Source organism: Pipra filicauda, unplaced genomic scaffold, assembly GCF_003945595.2.
Source record: "Pipra filicauda isolate LSUMZ 115617 unplaced genomic scaffold, ASM394559v2 scaffold362_size804934_pilon, whole genome shotgun sequence".
NCBI lineage: Eukaryota > Metazoa > Chordata > Aves > Passeriformes > Pipridae > Pipra > Pipra filicauda.
Window position 1 is genome coordinate 459,082 of NW_024104490.1, and position 20,955 is coordinate 480,036.

The 20,955-nt window shown below is 38.6% G+C and overlaps 1 protein-coding gene across 5 annotated transcripts in view; it reads left to right on the forward strand.

Annotated features, from left to right (window-relative positions):
• CNTLN (centlein) overlaps positions 1-20,955 on the forward strand; it is a 205,671-nt gene that overhangs the window by 46,297 nt on the left and 138,419 nt on the right. For all 5 annotated transcript variants that reach the window (XM_039384599.1, XM_039384601.1, XM_039384600.1 and 2 more), the window contains 3 exons: positions 168-347; positions 8,106-8,239; positions 19,242-19,404. In XM_039384599.1, coding sequence (XP_039240533.1) covers positions 168-347; positions 8,106-8,239; positions 19,242-19,404 — 477 coding nt within the window. The remainder of the gene's footprint in view (positions 1-167; positions 348-8,105; positions 8,240-19,241; positions 19,405-20,955) is intronic.

Consider the following 20,955-nt stretch of genomic DNA (forward strand, 5'->3'; position numbering starts at 1 on the left):
AAAAAATATGACCCTTCCACCTGCATGAAGGAGGCCAATAAAAGTACACAGGTGACCTTGGCCATCAAATATAGAAGAAGCTGCTGTGAGGGTAAAACTGCACAGTTTATATTTGCTGATTAGTTCTCACTTTTTTGTTTATCGGCCCTTGTGGTACTGTTCTACAGGACACTGAGGAGTGTGCACAGAAGAAGGAAGAGCAAAACAGACTGGTTATAAAAAACCTGGAGGAGGAAAATAAGGGATTAAATACATGCTGTGCTGACCTACTAAGTGACCTGGAGAAACTGAGGAAGCAGGAGGCACAATGGAAAATGGAAAAATCTGGCAGTGATGCCATAATAAAGGTACGAATTGGAATGGACTCCTAGATGTTATTTCAGAATTAACTTCTCCAGACATTTCACTACAAGTTATTTTCTTTAAATAGCAAGTTATATATTCAAATTTATCAGTGGGGACTTGCATTCATTTACATTCCTTCACTTAAGACCCACAGCTTTTTAAAAATTGATGTTGCAAAGCAGGAATCTGACTTCAAATAGTAATCTTAAAATGTAAGCATTAAAAAATAAAAGATACTGTACTTTAAGATAATAGAAATATATGTGAAATAATAACAGCTTAAAACTGTTATCACAAATTTTTTCTTGATGTGTAATTTACTTACCTATAATTTTGTTGCAGTATTCTTCATAATTGTTGTTTTGCAACAACACTTTAAATTTTAAGTGTAATTTCAAATAAATTGTGTCCTAGCCTCCAAAGGTCTCCATTCTGTGAGAGAACTTATTATCACTTATATTAAAAAGTTATTTTCACTGTTTATAAGAAAACAAAAAAGAATATAATTGAATGCATGGTACGGAATATTTTCTCTTTTATTTAAATGACACTTTTTCTTGTTTGCTGGTGAAAATTGGCTAGCATTTTTTAAAATTCCTTATAAGAAATAAACCACAAACATAGTATCTTAGTGTTTGACAGCTACTTATATACATATCTAGGTATTGGATTCTTATTTTTTACATGACTAATTGCACACTTCCAATGTTGTGTTCTTTTACATTATTGAAATACATTCATTGTAGTAACTATCTAATTAATACCTCACCCAGAAACATCCTTTTTTCTTGCACTAGCAATTCAGTTGTTTTGGTGATGCTTCCAATTGTTGTGCTGATGGAAACCCGGTAAAGAGTTTCATTCAGATCTGTTAACAGTGAAGTAAAGTTCCTGCAAATTGGCTCTTTTGGAGGGTTATCATGAAAGGATTATGGGATTCCCAGGGCAAGAAATGGTTTGTTGATACTTGGGACAGAAAAATCTAGTGTGTGCTAAACCGATGTAATAATTTTCAAGTTGTCAAATGTGGTGCTTGTAATATTGGATAAATTACTGGAAATCTGTTACGCATACCTTCAGTGAACACAGAATAATTTTTGTGTCTCTCTCCTCCTGGCTGATGAGGCACACTTATGAGAGAAAGGTGTGTCAGAGCCAGGTGATTGCAGGGATGGGAATTAGTAGTGTTGGTGTTTCAGAGTGGCATTACAAGCAGGTCAAGGTGTTGTTTAGACTATGACAGAGGTTACTTCTGGGTATGGGTGTTGCCTGAGCCAACCAGGGATGTCACACAGCTGGATTTGCTGTTTACAAACAAGGAAGAACTGATTAAGAAAATAATAATGACAGGCCGGGCTACAGTTACCATGAAGTTGTCAAGACCAAGACCCTGAGACAATGAAGGAAGGAGAATAGCATAGTGCAGACCTGGAGGTGAGAAGCAGAGTCTTCAGCTTGTTCAGAGAACGAGTAAGTGAAATCCCATGAGAAGCAGCACTGAAGGATTAAGAACTAAGGAAAAAGTGTCAAGTCTTCGAAGACATCTTTCTTCAATCCCACATATGATCCACTCTGATGCTCAGGAAAACAAGTGTATATATCAGGAGACCGGTGTGGTAAACAGAACTAATCACCACATACCAGGGTGGGTGTGGAAAACAGTGTTCAGGAAGTAGAAACAGTGAAAACTATAGAGGAGGAGTTCAGAAGCATTGTCTGAGCACCTGAGGGTGGTGGTAACCAACCTGCAGTTGACTTGCAAGTAATGACTGTTATAACATGAGTTTCTTGCACTACTTTATCAGTAAAAAGCAGAACAAGTAAAATGGGGACCTGTTGCTGAAACAGAATGATGAATTAGTGACAGAAGGTAATAGATACAGCACAGGTACTAAATATCATCTTTGCCTCAGTCTTCTCCAAGATGTCCCAAAAGTTTGTGCCTAGAGACAGGCTTCAGTGAGAAGTACTGAGAGTGGATGTGTTGGGAGATACCTGAGAGAACTTGACTAGTACATATCTGTTGGACCACCTGAAAGGAACTGCATCCAAGGGTGCTGGGAGATTTGGCTGATGGCACTCTCAGGCAGCTGCCTATTGTCCTTCAAAAGTAGCAGAAAACTTTTATTGGGGGAACTCCATGATAAAAAGGATAATCCAAGAAGAAAGGTTGGTTAGTCTCGCTTCAGTCCCTGGGAAAATCACAAAGAAGGTCATCTTGGAAGTAGTTTCTGGGCACTAATGGAGAACATGACCAGAAACAATAATGGATTTACCAAGGGTGAATTGTTCCTGAGCAACCTGATTGTCTTATATGATAAAATGATTGTGTCTGTGGACAAGAGGAGAGCTTGGCTGTGATTGACCTTAACTTTAGCTAATATTTGACACTGTCTTGCTGTATGCTTTTATCAAAGTTAGGATGTTATAGCTAGATAGGTGGACAGCAACATGTTTAAAGAAACTATTTGGATGTTTGGATTGAGAGAGCTGTAGTTAATGGGTTGTAATAGTCTGTAGTCTGGTGGTAAGTGGTGTACTCTAAGATCCATCCTGGACCTTTCTTGCTTAAAATCTTTATCAGTGACCTGGAAGAGGGAACAGTGGGTGTGATCATCAAATTTGCAGATGACGCCAAACTGGGGAGAAGTGGATGTGCTTGAAGGCGCTGTTGCCATCTGGGGGGGGCCTTGACAGAACTGGGACAATGGGAACCTTAGGCAGGACAAATGATGAGTCTTCCCCTGTGAAGGCAGAGCCCTGCAGGCAAACAGGGAACACCTCTGGGCAGTGGCAGGTAGCACGCTGCCAGCAATGAGAGGTATGAGCGGGGCATGGCCCCAAGAACTCTGCTCAGTAGTCTAGATACCACACTTCTTTTTGGGTACTGTTTTTGGTACATTTGCAGTACTGAAAGACATCAGTAAACTGGCTGAAGGTGGGACAGTGGATCTGGAGACTTTACCTTGCAAGGAGAGGTGCTGGGATAGGCTGACTCAGCCAGGAGAAGGAATGGCTCTGGGGCTGGGGCCACCCAGCAGCGTCTCCAGCACGAACAGGAGGGGTTGGAGGAGATGCATTCATTCTTTACATCTTCGCGTGTTGGAGTGGTGAAAGGCAACACAAGCTGAAAGAGGAAAACTTGAGGCTAGAGTAAACCTTTTTCCCAGGAGGACAGCCCAGGAGTTGGGCGGGGTCCCGTGGAGGTTGGACCATCTCCATCCTTAGATTTCAACCCTTGACTTTATAAAGCACTGAGCAACCTGGTTGCCCCCTGCCAGGTGAACCTGCTTTAGGCAGGGACTGTGACTTGAGACTTCCTGCAGTCTCTGCCAGCCTGCATGTGTCTGTAGGTCTGATGCCCCAAGGTTATGCTTCTACCCCCTCCCTTTTTTTTTTTCCTTATAGGGATGTTAGGCAAGTGATTATACACCTTTGCTAGCGGACAGTTAGATGAAGTCATCTAAGAAGACTACTGCAAGTATTGAGAAGCAGACTGAAATTACTGTCTACACGAGGGAAATGTTATATTTGACCTCTAGAAAGTAGCGATATGTTGTCTCATCATTTTAATCAATATTTTGTACTATAATAATTTGTAAGAACACACAAAGTTATTTTTATAATTCATCACTGCTTTTACATATACTTTTCCTGTAAATATTTTCTTGAAAATTTAAGTTTCAGTTTGAATTAGTTTCTCCCTCTGTTCTTGACATTCCTTATTTCTATTACATATTGGGTGCTAGATTGGCTCTTAACAGGATGCTTATAAACAAAAAATATAATAATTTTCATATCTACAGAGGTCAAATATGACATTATCACACTACACAATATTAAGTTCCAGTTGATGTTCTTATATATACACCTCAACATAACATGTCCCTGTTGGTGTTGTCAAGTGATTGTAAAAAGTGGTTATAGATAAAAATCATTTGAATTAAGAATTGAAAGCTCCTCTAAAAGTCAGTTCTGCCTCTCAGCCTTGAGTTCAGGATTTGAATCAACATCTTTTTTTACGTATTTTTTAGCAGTAAACACTCTATTTAACAGTGTTATAGATGATGTTTTATACAGGCACTGTCCATGTTAGTCTTCTCTGTCTGAAAGAATAAAATGAATCCTTATCAATATTAGCTACCCCAATATTGTCTTTAAAATGTGTATTAGATGACAGAAAGGCTAGATCTAAATAACAGACTGCCCCTTTGGAAAAGTGGCCCCCTGTTCAGAGAGTGAACTAAGTGTTACTAACCCATTTTTCTTCAGTCCTTAAACCATTTTCTGTGCAGAGAAGTACCACTTCTCACTTTCAAAGACTGGTTGTTTTTCAGACCCATTATAATCTGAATTCAGGTATAAAATTCAACTTCTTAAAAATTGAGAGAAAGAAAAAGCTATGGCTAGTTTGTCCTTTTAAAGGAGCGTTTCTTTAAACGTTTGTCATATTAGCCAAAATCAGAGTGAGGTTAACAGGAAGACACCTGATAAGGTGGTTAAAATGATGACAGTAGTGTTTTATTGTTTGTCTCTTCTCTATGTACCTTCATACAAATAAGATTCAGTGTACAGAAGGTTGATGTAGGGCTTTTCTTTCTGCCTTAAAGTAGCTCTTGAGAACTTTTTGAGCTGCTTTTATGCTTCCCAGGGCTTATATCAGCCTTCTATATCTCCCAAAAGTGCAGAACTGGAGAAGCTGTCAATCAGCCAGCTTATGCATGTATGTGTCTCCCTATCTAAGAATCAGTTAGGCTTTTGAGTTATTTTGTTCTTTGGGTGAAGGTTACCTAAACTGTTGTTTAATATTAAGAAAAATGTATTTTTTACCAAACTCAAGTCACAAAAAAGCTTTGTATGTAAATAAAAGAAGTCAGACTGTCAGATTTTAAGTGGAGGGGACTAAAAGATAGTGGAATTGCTTACTGGTTGGTATTTGTTTTTAATTTCTAGTTAGAACAGTTCTTTTTAAAGTTTCTAAAGTCTGAAGGTGGGAACTTGGAAAGAAACAGCCATCTCTGTCAAGAGGAGCCTGGGATTTTTATTCCAGGAGAGTTTTATTGAAATGGGAGCTTGAAAAATTGCTCTCTTCTGTCATAATATATTATGGGGAAAAAAACCCATGAAAACAAAGCTACTGTCTTTGGAAGTGACTTTCGAAGGGTTTGAAGCTACAGGTAAAAAACCTTAGTGTTAATTCTTAGTGAGTCTGTAATGTGCATAACTGTGCTGCCTCATGCCTTGTTTTTGTTATGCTTTTCATGTTTGAAGTTCTTTTGAATTCACCTTTTCTTGTACTGTGTCTTGTACTGTGTCTTCTATAAATAGGCTTTTTCTTTCTCATATAACTGAATTATTTGATGTTTTGACCTATTATGTTTTAAATAGCACTTTTTAAATACGCTTTAAAAGATGGAATTCTAAACAGTCTGTATGTGCTATTGAAATGGACTTTAATCTGAAAACCCAGATTATGAGAATTTGTATTAGGTAAATTTTCGGTCTGCATGTTTAGGTAATGAACCTTTTTGGCTAGTGTATCAACAAAAAGGCAATGTAATCAATTCCATGTGATGTTAAAAATGAAGATACTCAAAAATTGAGTGTAAAACATTATAGGTTAAATCATGATTGAAAATATGACGTTGACGAAAAACTCAACCTGCCCTGGCAATGTGTGCTCACAGCCCAGAAAGTCAATCATATCCTAGGCTGCATCAAAAGCAGCGAGGCCAGCAGGTTGAGGGAGGTGATGCTGCCCCTCTACTCTGCTATGGTAAGACCCCACCTGGAGTGCTGCATCCAGCTCTGGGGTCCCCAGCATAAGAAGAACATGGAACTGTTGGAGCAAGTCCAGAGAAGGGCTACAACGTCAATAAGGGGACTGGAGCACCTCCTCTATGTAGACAGGGTGGGAAAGCTGGGCTGTTCAGCCTGGAGAAGATTGGATGGAGACCTCACAGCAACCTTCCAGTATCTGAAAGGGGCCTACAGGGAAGCCGGAGAGGGACTCTTCATCAGGAACTGTAGTGATAGGACAAGGGGTAATGGGTACAAACTGAAAGAGGGGAAAGTTAGGTTCCCTATCCCTGTTTTCATGTTTTGGTTTTTCAGTAGTGCTTCCAGAAAACTCAAGGTTTCAAAATACATTCAAAAGGTTGAATTGATTTGTTACTTAGTTGAAAGCAAAATCTGAAGTTATATATGTCACAAATGAGGTGAAGTACTGAAAGATACTTTTTTTTATTTTTGCATTCTGCCATTAGATGACTTCTTAAGTTGTATTTATGGCCAGATCGTTTCTTACTTATTCTTTTTGTTGTACTCTGCAATGGATGATGGGTACACGTAGAAAATTTCATGTGTTGATAGTGAACTACCTCGTATAATTCTGAAATCTTCCATTATTCAAGGAAAAATTAAGTCTTTTTACTAGCCTTTGAGATTGAATGATGGCTCATTAGTTGGATACATCAGATATATAGCTTGAGACTTATCAAGAAGCAAACAGTTTTCCTATGTCATTCTCTTTTGAATTTTGCTGTTTCCTCACATCCATGTTACTATTGCTAGCAGGACGTAATTCTTGTCCAAGTTCAAAGAATTCTATTGTAGTACATTCTGATACTTCTAAATATGTATAAGCCATTTTTTATGTTTAAAGAGAAACAATTAATTATTTACATTTCAGTTAAAAAAACATTTTGATAACTTCAATATGTGAAGCATCATTGCTGAAAGGGAAAAATGTGCATTTTTTATCTCTTTAACTAAGTCTATATGTAAATGGAAAACTAATATACTCTTGGCAGTAGATTAGGGATGCTATTCTACTATGGGGTTTTTATTTTAAATTATTGATGAATCCTGGAATATTTGCCTTACTGAGAACAAGTGATTTCATCTGTGAGTGGTGTAATACCAAAGCAGGTCTAAGGCTGTTGCCACCTTCTCAAACTCTGTTCTAGATATTGCTGTAATATTTATATTTCCATTCTTGCCTCGAAACACTCTGTGGAGAATAGTCATACAAAGCTTCTTAAGGATTGATATACTCTTCTGAGGGAACTCTAGCAAGGTTTATATTGAGGTCTTGCTTGAGTAAGTTGCCTTGCTGCTATATTTCTTGTATATACTTTCACAGTTTGCTAACTAACTTATACAGTAAGGCTTATGATAAAAGGCAAACTCTTGCTTACTTGCATTGTTTTCAGAGCACTTCCAGAAGTTTTCTTGTATGGTATTTCTTTTCCTGAAGAAACTATTCCTTGCACTGAATTAGCGGTGCAAAACCAGAGCAAGATTTAAGCAGTCTCAAAAATGAATCTATATCTGTGTTTTTTAGTTGATCTACACGTCATTGTGAATTTTTTTGAGAGCTTAAAACAGTAAAGCTGCTTTTTTTTTTTTTAAGGAATTTCTACTTAAAAAACAAAGTTTTATCAATTCAGTAGTTAAATTGGGTACTATTATTTTGCAAAGATTTGATTCAGGATTCTCCTTCCACATCCAGCAATAGAGTTAAGGAAAACTTCTTAAAGAACAGATGACCAACTAAAATTTGAAATACACCTTTTTTTCTGGTATTTCATATTTTTCATATATGCACGTATACACATATTTATGTATTTGCTTAGACCACAGTAAATGTATTCAGGTACGTGCACGCCATATATCTATATCCATAGATGACATGCATAGTAGATTTTAACTGTTTCTTATATGTTATCTTCAATGCATTTAAAATGCTTTCTTTGCAGAATTTGGAAACTGATTTAGCAGAGGCAAGAGAACAAATAAAAGAGTTACACAGTATATGCGGTAACTTGTCATCTCAGGTAGCTGTGAAACAGGAAGAACTCTTCCAAAAGAATTGTGATGTGATCAAAGCTAAGTAAGTATTTCATAATTTCATTACCTTCAAGTCTGAATCTTCTCGAAAAGGCTACTGTTCCACTTACAAAGCAGTATTTTGCATTAGAAGTATTTTTGTGCAACAGTGTATTTTAATATCATTTTGTTCCACAGGATGTAAGGCTTTTGAAAGACTACCAGTTTATGTAGACTAACTCTGATATATTTTGACACTTGGTCTATTTTGCCAGTTTTTGAGTAGGTATAGACTTGTACACTTCTGTAATTGGCGTTGGGTCAGAGAACTACCAATCTGTACTGAAAGTAACAAACTAACAATATGATTGGTGACATAAATATTAATTAGAGAGGCTAAATGCCATGAACTTGGAAAAGCTTGAAACCTAAGTTTGACTTTCTAATGAGAGTCAAATCTGACAAATCAGCAAAAATCTACATAGGCCTGTGCTAAATGTTTAAAGCGCAGTGACTTAAGCTTTATTTTAAGTCTCGCACACTATTTCTTTACACTGAACCTGTAAGATTAGTGCTGCGTTATTTGAGTCTTGGAAAAGAAATGAAGGACAGAATGAATTATATGAATTGACTAGACTACTGAATTCCTCAGAATGAAGGTAGTGGCAGAAGACAATCAGTTACTTTAGGTGGATTGTCAGGAAATTGTCCATTTTTCACTTCTTAGTTTCAGAGGCATACACAGTACTTCGCTTCTATGTTAGACAAATAATATTCCCTTCAATATTCCTTCAAACTGTGGTTATACCTGAAGAGCTGCAGTTGGGATGTAGAAATCATTGGTATGGATACTTCTCTTTGCTTTCCAGGCAGAAATAATCTTTCTATAAGGGAGTCAGTATCTAAGTGTTTTTGGAAGAAAAGCCCCAAGAAATATTTTTGATGCATCTGACCTTAATTGTTACCCTAGTATTTGTTGAAATCTCTGCAAGAAAAATTATATATTATTATTTTCATGTTTAAAAGGAATAAATACCAGTTGAGTTTCAAAAAGTCAATAAAAATAGGCAAGTTTATTGGGAAATTGTACTGATAGAGGCAGTCAATGGAATTTGTGAAATTCAGCAATGGACTAATAGAAATTATTCTCAGTAGTATATATATGTGTGAGAGGACTAGGGACAGCAAAGAAGGCATTTTAAGGTTGGATAGTTAAGGTAAGAAAATTTACTGCTTGATGGTTTTGATTTATGGTAGTCTGAATCGGCCAAATCATTGAACTTCAAATTTCTCAAAATGTTGTATTCTTTGCTATTCACTGGAGCTGAAAAAGACCTTATTTGCAAATGTCTCTATTCTCCCCACTGTTCTGTCTCCTTGTGTCCTGGTTTTAGATAGGGTGTAGTTAATTTCTTCTCAGTAGCTGTTATAGAGCTGTGTTTTGAACAGTGCTTATTGGAATGAGAATGGTGTTGATAACTGTCATGGTTTGAGATCGCCCCAAAATCTAATTCCCTAGTCCTATCCCCCTGTCACATCTCAATTCAATGTGAGATGGTTCTTTCCAGACAAAACACACCAGACTCCAAATGGGGGAAAAAACCCATGACAATAACAAACTGATGCGGGTTTTTTATGCTAAGCTGTGTTTATCCTAAGTCAAGGATTTTTTTTTTTTTCTTTTCTTTGTCCCATGGCCTGCCAGTGGGAGGGAACACAGCTGGGACAGGTGGCCGGAACTGACCAAAGGGATATTCCACACCATAGAATGTCATGCCCAGTATATAAACCGGGGGGGAGTTACCTGGAAAGGGGGACTGACATCAGCAGTGGGTGGTGAGCAATTGCATTGTACATCACTTGTTTCCTTTTTATTATCATTATTGATATTATTTACCATATTTTTTTATTTCATTTTCAATTATTAAACTGTTCTTATCTCAACATGCAAGTTTTACTTAGATTCTCCTCCCCATTCAACCTGGGTCAGGGGGTCGGGTGTTGAGAGAGTGGCTGCAAGGTGCTCGATTTCCACCGGAGCTTAAATCACAACACCCTGTCTGCTGCCTTCCTACCTTCCCCACCTTCCTCCTTTTTTAAAACAGACCAGGAACACAGTTGTAATTATTAGAAACAAACTCTGGAAGAACAAAGGAAGGAAACAGGCTTCCTTCATTTGTTGTCTTCTTTCATAGGGAGCAGAGGCAGATCCAGAAAAATACACTTTGACCTCACTGGGTTTAATTTCAAACTCCTGAATTAGTTGAGAAATTCATTCCCTGGTTATATTTTTCATGTTTGCATTCAGTACAGATTTTCTGGATCTGTTTAGAGTCCCTGATAGCCTTTCCATTCTCATGTTTTCAAAGAACATAAAATATTGCCCATTGTTTTTGAAGATTAATTCCAATGCATCTCTGTGATTTTTGTTTTAAAATTATGCTAAATGCAGAATCTAGAACTTTTTGATCTGAGCAGTTGGTGGTCTGAGTCTCACTGACACAGAGCTCTGGTGGAACTCTGAACATCAAACTAGAGAGGTTTCCTTGACTCACTGAGACTTTAGCCTTGCTGTCACAGGTATCCAGAAAATGTTAAACTGCTTGCAAATATAGTAAGCTCTATTCTAAAATGAATTAGAATTTCTTGCCCCTGTATTTTTAGTGGAAGTGTGGACCATGACTTTATTCCTTTGATTAGTGCATAGTCCAAATGTATCCCTGATGATTTTCCAAGTACTTCTTTTGTAGTACTATTGGGTTTTCTTCCCCCTTAGTTCACACTCTTGTCAGATTTGAGTACCAAAACTGTCCCTACCCTTAACAATAGTAATGACTTTAAAATAGTTATTGTCAGGACAAGGTGTCAAATATTTTGAGTCTTTCTGCAGTCCAGTTTCTACTGTCTTTGTGTAGCATTCTTGCCATACTGAAAGCAAAGTCTACTAAGGATATTGGAACAACCATCTTACTTTAGTAGTTGAAATAATTTAGTAATGCTTCTATTTTGACTTAAGAAAGACCTGACTTTTTTATACCATGCTGATTATTGTTGTGCAAAGAGTACAGTAATTTCTGTAAATTTCTTCATTTCCCATTGTATTCATCTTGAGGTATTATATTGGAGACAGAGAGGTATTTTTTAATTCCTCAGTACTACCTAGTGATTTCACCATTAAATGAATTTAAATGCTCTCAGTGTATCATAGTTTTTTTGCTTATGGGAAGTGTAGGGATGATGGGGGAAAAAGTAGACTTAAGGAGTGCTTCAGTTTGGGTCTTAGCTGATAGAATATTGTTTTTTTCAAATACTGTTGCTGGTGGTGACTTTTTTCTTGAATTTGTGTTTGTTTAGAGTTACAGTATATTGAAACATTTTATCAGTATGTGCTTATGTTTGTATACACATATCCTACTTATATCTATGTATATACACTTTCACATATAATTTATATATTTTACGTGTAGATGTATATATTTCTATATCTCTATTTATGTACTTATAGATGCCTATGTATACTTATCTATGGGTGTGTATATAGGCACTTATATTTTCAATGTAACTCATTACCTTTGTTGCATTCAATTTTCAATTTTTGATTGTTTCTTCTCTACATGCTCACCCAAGAGTATGATTTTTCTGGGGACACATGCCAGGCAGGTATCTGTCTTGTAGAGTTGTTTACTAGTTCACTGCTTTGAGTAAGCATGTTAATATATATTTTGATCAGAAATTAATTTTTATCTTGTAACTTTTTTTTTGGATTATCATGGGCTTGATTTTATATACTCTCTTTGAGCAAATTGCTCAAAGCAAAGTAGTAACAGAATCACACAGAATCACTGAGTGGCTGAGGCTGTGGAGGTTGTGTAGTTCTGCTGCCCCAGCAGGTTGTTAGACACTAGATCAGTGATTATTGGGTCAGAACCACCTTGGCGGGAGGGTGGGAGGGTGTGTGTGTGAAGGAGGGAAGGGATGGGTCAAAACTCATGGAGGTGGGGTGGCATCATATCCCTCATGGCAGGCCCCCAGAACCCGCACAGGGAAGCCCCAGAGTAGCTGTCAGTCACAAACAGCCCAGGAAAACTACAACACACCACACCTCCTGCAACCCCTAAGCCAGGCACAGATTGGCAGGGACAGTGAGGATGCTGCCCCTCACCCTGGCCTGGAACCCCAGAGTGGATGGTAGGTCAGAGACCCCAGCTGGGGGGGCTGGCCATGGGATCCAGAGCAGAAAAAACCAAAAGCATATGTTTGCCATGTGTCATGGCCCTGCCACTTGGATGTGTGAGAGCTGATCTTCCACAAAGTCTCAGTGGTAGCTATATGATCTCTCTTTCCCTCTTTCTCCTTCTCTCTTTTTGCTCTCTCTGCTTCTCTTTCTTTGCTCCTTTTTTGATGCTTTGGGTGACTTGGAACTGGAGGGAATGGGTATTGACTTAAGTGTTGTGGATTAGTATGTGGTGGATTGGTATTGTGGTGGAACATTTTGTGTAGCTTGTGTAGTACCTTTTTTGAACCTTTCCCAGGTTCCCTTGTTTTCTCCCCTCGATTAATACAGAAACCCCTTGGGAACAAGTCTGTGGTTTATTCTCTTGATGCTATCTCAAGGTATTAAAGAACCCTATATCTATATTTAAAAGTAAAACTCCTGGCTGGGCCCATGAGCTTGCAGCTCCCAGAGTTGGAGTGTTACACAGCTGCAGCCCTCTGCTCCAGCAGTATCAGCTACAACAGGGCTATCCAGTATTGTTGTGTCCAATTGAGTTTGAGTATGTCCAAGAATGGATACTCTGCAACACCTCTGGGTAGTCTTTTCCACTGTGTGGCCACTTTTAAAGGATAAAATCACTTTATTATATTTAGCTGGAATTCCATCTGATTTTTGTTTGTGCTTATTGACTCTTTTCCTTTCACTGTGCATCACTTAGAAAAAGTCTGTCTGCATCTTCTTTCTAGACTCCCATCAGGTATTTATACATCTTGATAGTATACCTCTGAACTTTCCCTTCTCCAGGCTGTTGCCGTGGGAGTTAGGTACTGAAAAAATCTCTGGAGCAGTTAATTAGGGGTGAGATAAGAAAGGGTTTATTTTGCCAAGGCAGTAGATGTTACAAGACGTGCGCAGGCTGTGCCTGAGATGTTACATTTTATAATACCATCCATCCAATCCCAGATGTGTCCACCCTGTGGCCTTTACTCTGGTCCGCCCCGGGTCCACTCCCTGAGAATTGAGTCGGGAGGCTTTCGGGACCCTCTGTTCATCCCATCTTCATCTCCCTCAGAGCACAAAGGGTACATAGTTACCCAATTTTTGACTGTGTTCTGTGGTCTAGGCCCTGATATGCTGTTCTGCCAACAATTTAGGCCTTGCCTTGACAAAAGACTAAACATTTCTGCTATATTCAAGGGTAAGAGGGTTAAGGAATGTGTAAACAAGGGTGCTAGAGGGAAAGGGACAAAGGAGGGAGGGTTGCTGCTTTTAAAATCTACTTATAAAACTTATAAGGCTTACCAATATTAGAAAAATAAAAAAAAAACATTAGGGGCTTAAGGCATCAAGGCTGAGCAGCCTCAGCTTTCCCAGCCCAGCAGATGCTCCAATATTTTCATTGTCTTTATGGTCCTCCATTGGGCTCAGTCCATCATTTCCATGTCTCTCCCTTCCTGAGGAGCCCAGAATCAGACAAGCATCAAGATGTGCCTTAAAACTTTTGAATAGAGGGGAAGGATCACCTTCCTCCCCCTTCTGGCAGCACTGTTCTCCGTGCAGCTCAGGATGTCACTGGCCTTTGGCACAAGACCACATCACTGGCTGATGGTCAATCAGGTGTCCACCTGAATCCCCAGAGCACTTTCTGACAAGTTGCTTTCCAGCTTGTCAGTCCCCAGACTGTGCTTTTAAATGGGGTTATTGCTCCCCAGGGCTGGTAATTTGTACTTGTCTTTGTTGAACTTCAGGCCATTTGTCCAGTCTGTGAAGGACTCTCTCAATGGCAGTACAAACATCTGTTGAAACAATTAACACCCCCCATTTTTGTGTCATCAGCAAAGTTGCCACTGTGCACTCTGTCCCGTTGTCCAGGTCATTAATGAAGATGTTAAAAAGTGGTGGCCCCAGTGTTAGCCCCTAGGATGTGCCTGGCCTTGAACTGGTCTTTGCGCCACTGATCATAACTCTTTAAACTCAAAACACACTGCACCCACTGCTCGCCCCTTATCCGCTGAGATAGTAATTTCATCGGAGAAGGCTGCCAGGCCAGTTAGGCATTATTTCCTCTTTGTGAATTTCTTATGTCCAGAACAAATGGTGGATTGATCTAGCTGAAAAAACTCAATTATGCGCAGATACAGGTGATCACAGAGGTTTCTATGAGGCCTTGAAAACAGCATACGGGCCTACATACCAGGTACAAAGCCCTCTACTCAGCGCTGATGGTCAAACACTTCTGACAGATAAAACCTCCATTCTGAATCGATGGTCTGAACACTTTCAGACTCTATTCAGTACCAACCGCACAGTCCAAGACTCAGCAATTCAGTCCATCACACAACAACCAGTAAAGTATGAATTGGATACTGCCCCCACTTTAGGAGAAACCCTCAAGGCCATACAGCAGGTGAAAATCGGCAAGGCAGCTGGGATTGATGGAATTCCACCTGAAATCTGGAAACATGGGGGCCCTGCACTCCACACCAAATTCCATGAGTTCGTGGTGCGCTGTTGGGAACTCGGCGAACTACCATCAGACCTTCGTGATGCAGTCAAAATCCTGGCAAAAATACTCTTGAACAGACTAATACCCACTATAGCAGAAGGTATCCTTCCTGAAAGTCAGTGTGGTTTCAGAGCCAACAGGAGCACCACAGACATGGTATTTGTCCTCAGACAACTGCAAGAGAAGTGTAGGGAACAGAACAAAGGTCTCTATGTAACCTTTGTCGACCTCACCAAGGCTTTTGACACTGTGAGCAGAAAAGGTCTGTGGCAGATTTTGGAACGTTTAGGTTGTCCCCCTAAATTCCTCAAAATGATCATCTCACTCCATGAGGATCAGCACGGCCAAGTCAGATATGGCAACACACTTTCTGAGCCCTTTTTAATTAAGAATGGTGTGAAACAAGGCTGCGTTCTCGCTCCTACCCTATTCACCGTCTTCTTTAGCATGATGCTCCAAAGGGCCACAGCAGACCTCGATGATCAGGACGGTATCTACATTCGATACCGTACTGATGGAAGCTATTCAATCTAAGGCGACTGAAGGCCCACACTAAGACCTTAAACCATCTTGTCCGGGAGCTGCTTTATGCTGATGACGCCGCCCTTGTTGCCCACACAGAAGCAGCTCTGCAGCGTTTAACATCCTGCTTTGCAGATGCTGCTGAGCTCTTTGGTCTGGAGGTCAGCTTAAAGAAGACAGAGGTCCTCCATCAGCCTGCACCTCAGGATGTCCCCCATCATCCCCACATCACCATTGGTCAATCAGAGCTCAAATCAGTCCAACAGTTTAATTACCTCGGTAGCCTCATCTCCTCAGATGGTAAGATTGACGGAGAGATAGACAACAGATTAGCAAAGGCATATAGTGCTTTTGGAAAACTCCATAAAAGAGTATGGCGTAATAAAGACTTGAAGAAAAGCACCAAGATCAGTGTTTACAAAGCCATAGTGCTGTCCACTCTCTTATATGGATCTGAATCATGGGTCATCTACCGCCACCACCTGCGTCTCCTAGAGCGCTTCCATCAACGCTGCCTCCGTACAATTCTAAACATCCACTGGTCAGACTATGTGACCAATACATCTGTTCTAGAGCAAGCAGCAGTCACAAGTATCGAGGCCATGCTGATGAGAACACAGCTGCGTTGGGCAGGTCATGTCTCCAGGATGAAGGACCACCGCCTCCCTAAGATCTTGCTTTATGGCGAACTTGCCACCGGCTGCCGCATGAGAGGAGCCCCGAAGAAAAGATACAAGGACTCCCTGAAACAACATCTCAGCCTTGGCCATATTGATCACCATAACTGGTCTACTCTGGCCTCAAATCGGGAGGCCTGGAGACACACCATCTATAACGCAGCTGTCTCCTTTGAGAACACACGCAGGATCACCCTCGAGGAAAAAAGGCAACGCAGAAAGAACCGTGTATTGCAGAATACACCATCTAAGGAGTCTTTCTGCTGTGCCTTTTGCAATCGGATTTGTCTGTCACGTATTGGCCTCATAAGCCACCAGCGTGCCTGCAGCAAATGTGGATAGAGCCTTCCCAAATCTTCGTTCGCGAAGCCCAGCCATGATGAATTCCTTATGACCACTCCCAGTGATTATCTTGTCCTTTATGTGGTTCATCACCTTCCCAGGGACTAAGGTATGGTTGATTGCTGGTAGTTTCCCAAAGCCTTCTTCTTGAACACAGTTCTTCCTGAAGAACCTCTATCCATGCATGTCCATGCTTCAGTCATGTGAGTTGTACCAGCTTGTCTCTATGATCCCAATGACCCCTGCAGATCTTTCATTCCTCCAGAGATTTTCTGTGGGGGTGTACTGTGTGCATTTGAACAGCAACTTCAGATGTGTACACAGTTGTGTTTATTTCCCAGAAAGACCCTTAAGAGCCTCCCCCATACTATCAATACTCCCTTATTTATGTGCATATGGTGGAGGTAGTCTTCCCTGAGTGTTCTGATGCTCATCACATGGTCTTTTCTGTCCATATTTACCTGTGTCCCTTGCTTGCCAGCCCAGACCAGAGCTTCCTCACTTGTTATTTCATCAACATCGCTGTCCCCTACCATTCCTAGTTTAAAGCACCCATCATCAAATTGGCCTGTCTGTTGTCAAAGGTGCTTAATTCTGTGTATTTATTTGTATTGTACCATTGGTACTGAATAATTCCTGGTAGGATGAGCATAATTTCCTTTTTCCTCTGTAAAAATGAAATAAAAGAAGGATCCCCCATTGATTTGTAATGTAAAAATAGTGCCTCATTCACTAAAGAGGGAAGCAAGTTAAAGTATGTATCTGAATAAATAAAGTTTGATTTTTAAAATGTGTTGTAAGGGTGGTGACAGTTTCCTTACATTTGTAAATCCTTGGATTTAACATGAGAAAACATGTTAATATGTTCTGACTGTGCTGCAGTTCTTGTGTGACTGCAAGGTTTAGCTTTCCCCCCATCCTCTCCCCTTAAGGATTTGACTCAAACCCTGATAAAAGTCAACAAAAAAAGATTCCCATTGACCTTAATACACTTTGTGGGCAGATCACTAGAGAACACATAATACTGAGCATTCTCGAGTGACAGACACAGATAACTGCATTGATGTTTGCATACAAATTAAAGAGCAGCAATATAGCAGACTGGTCTTGGCAATAGTTACTGCCAGTGTTTCTAGCAGTATCTGAGGATTCAATGTTATCCCATGTTTTTCCCTTCCACAACAAAATGAAGATCTGATTGGAAAACCTGTGTAAAATTAATATAATCTGTGTTTTAATTGCAGTGAAAAGTTGTGTCATTTCTACTTGAACTGCTTGTTTGGAGACCTGTTGTACAGCTGCCAGAAAGTGCAGATATATTACTGTGTTCTTATTTCTGCTGCTGTGTTTCTGAGCAGAATTAAATTAGTACATATGAAGTACATACAGCAGTTGTACTTTGGTTTTCTTAATGTCTTTAATGTACCTCTGCCCTTGTTAGCTTTGGGGAACCACTTTACATTTCATGAAGAATGGTAGGACTTACTGTTAAGTCCTAGTAAGCATAGTGAGCATGTTAAGTGTCATCCTGTGTTGGTCTGTTAACAGGCTTTTTTAAACAGTTCATTTTAACAAAATTAAGTTGTCTGACTGTCCTGTTGTGGTCCACATAATTTAAATTCTTATGTAATTATTCAGATGTATCTTTATTGAATTATCATCCTATTAAATAGTGACAAAGGCCTTCAGAAATGTTTTTTGGAAAGTTCCCTTAAAATATTTTCTTTGTCATTCTGCTTTTTCTCTGGAAAACACAATGAAGTTGATATTTCTGCTTACCTTTTGTACGCTAATATTTGCCTGGACATCTCAGCCGTATTATAAAATTGCAATGATAACTCCTGTTGTAAATAATTATTCTAGGCACAAAGATGATGCTTATGTGTTGGAGTTTACAGACACAATTCTTTGAGGAAGTAAGGAAGAAAATTAGTTGGAGTGCTAAGTGTATATTTCAGTATCTGTATGTCTGCGAGATATGCTTGTGAATTAAAAAGCAAACTAAGCATAAAATATGTAAATTGGGATTAATAGTTATCTGAACTTTTAATATATGTTACAGAAAATATTTTAAATTTTTAATCATCATTTATAATAAGTAAGAGTTACTGATTTTCATTCTTAGTTTAGAAAATCCATCAGCAGTACAGTTAAATTATCAAGCAGGCTGATTATAGTAGCTTTATCCTATGGTTATATTACAGTGTGATTCCTATTATTGTCTTCATAGAACTTCTTATTATTTTATGTAATACACACTGAAGTTTTTGCTTATTTTGCTTATGGTTGTTGCAGTATGCTGTACGTATAGACAAAAAATAATTTATCAGCAAACATACTTCGTGTGTCTAGAGAGCAGATGCATTTCAGAAAAGAGACTTGCTTCAAACATACTCTGAAAGTTAAGAAAAACTTGTATCTCCTTCTGATAGTTCTAGTTTAAAAAAAAAACAAACTTATTTTACAGTCAGTGTGTTCTACATATTTTACATTTTGACACTGCTGAAGAGTTAACTGAATATTGATTAGAAAACAATGCAGTAGTGAAAATCCATTTATTTTAGAACAGTTAATGCATTAGAGGGAAATTGAAAGGCATTCCATTTTGAACCTAAACTGCTTTGTAGATATTTCTCAAAAGCATGTGATATTTTATATGTAACTTCTAGTGTTTGCAAGGCAATTGGCAGAAAAAATAAATGAAAATAGAAAGCTCATTATCTACAGTAAAGTTATTTGAATACAATTTTTTAATGGAGTTTGTTCTTTTTTTGAATTTCTTTTTATTGCTCTTTTTGCACAGGAAGGAGTTACAGGAGCTGCAGAATCTTTGTGGACAAAACACTGAATATACAGCACAGCAGGCTGAGCTGATAAAGCAGGTTCAGGCTCTCAATGCTAATACACAAAAAGTGATGAAAGACCAAGAAGATGCTCACACAGCTGAAATAACATTATATCAAAAAGTACGTTATTCTGCTTATGATCACAGGGTTCATTTTAATATCCATCTATACAATATCAGTGGACAGAGTAACCAAAGCACTTTGTAATGTTGTATCCTTTTTATGTCTGTATTTTTATTGTTGCAAAATATGGTTGAGTAGCAGAGTTTATTGGCTCAATTACATACCTGTGCGTACATTGTATTGATGAGCCTTAAAAATTAAGATTTTGTTGCATCTGAAAAAAATAGGAATGAGTTGTGAAGTATATAAATTTCTTTATGTAATTTTGTGTTATTTGTGTTTATTTCTTCCTCTGCTGGAGGACAGGAGCTTTTAGTTACTGAATTCTCCAAATTGCTTTTCTTAGTTTGGTAGAAGAAATTCCTTTTACTTGTAAACAATGTATGTGTGTGAATCGCAAATAATTTTAGTGATTTAAGATGCAAAAACCTGCTCTATCAAAATTAACTGGAAAAATTGTTGCTATAGTATCTTTTTAAAATATTTACACTTGCAGACCAGTTTCATATTTTTGGTGACTGTCAGGGAAAATGTTGAGCTGGCACACGTGTACTACTCAGAACTTCTTTTAGGTTACCAAGTTATATGGATCTGTTTTTCAGTTTATAAGAAATATGGAAGATACGTTTGTTTCCTTTTTAGAAACACTGAGAAGGAAGAAGACAAGTAATAAGTTGTATATATAATTTTTACACACCTTTTACCATCTTGGAACTACTTTCACAAATTGTGTACTGCCAGTGCTTTTTCCCAAAAAGTTGTCTCCCTCTGTCATCTTACTTAGAGTGTGCAGTTTGTGATAAAATTGTGGAACTAGGCCTCAGTCAAGCCAGAATCAGTACTGGGTTTCTAAAGATGTTTTTGATTAGCATTTTATAGCTCATAGTGCCCAGCACATTTTTGTGTACTTAATGCTGTACTGTGTGCTGCAGTTTGCATTATAAATTTTGTGGAATTATAATTTTTTGTGGAATACCAGCATAAAGAGCTCCTGTATAGAAAAAGGAAGAAAAAATCCCCCACCGTACAAAGGTCTACAGTTTACTATTGACTGCAGTGATGACAGACATTAAGTCTCTCATACATTACAATAGTAACCGAGTCAAGCAACAGGTTGTTCAGAACATTTATGAGGCAACAGGAGTTTACCTATTTGGGGCAGACAAAGTAAATTATAGAATGAAAAAAAGAGAGAATGTACGTAATATGTAAATATGTCTAAAAAAAAAAAGGAAGTAAAAGAAAAAGAAGTAAAAAAAAGGAGAAGTGAAGTTCCCAAAGTCAGAGTGGAATAGAATTTATAATGTTTGTGGCAAATTGAGTTGAGAGCTTTGGAAGGGAAAACAGACAATCCTGTTCTGTATTTCTGTTCTGTATCATGACAATCCTGTTCTGTATTTCTGATCAGAACTGTATAAAACACCCAACTGTAATTGCTTCAAAGTAATGTGCATTTTTCAAATCACAAGATACACAGTTCTACTGAAGTCACAGGAGGCGTTTGGAAAACTCAGTATCTATAGAAGTAATACAAATGTCTATTTTCTC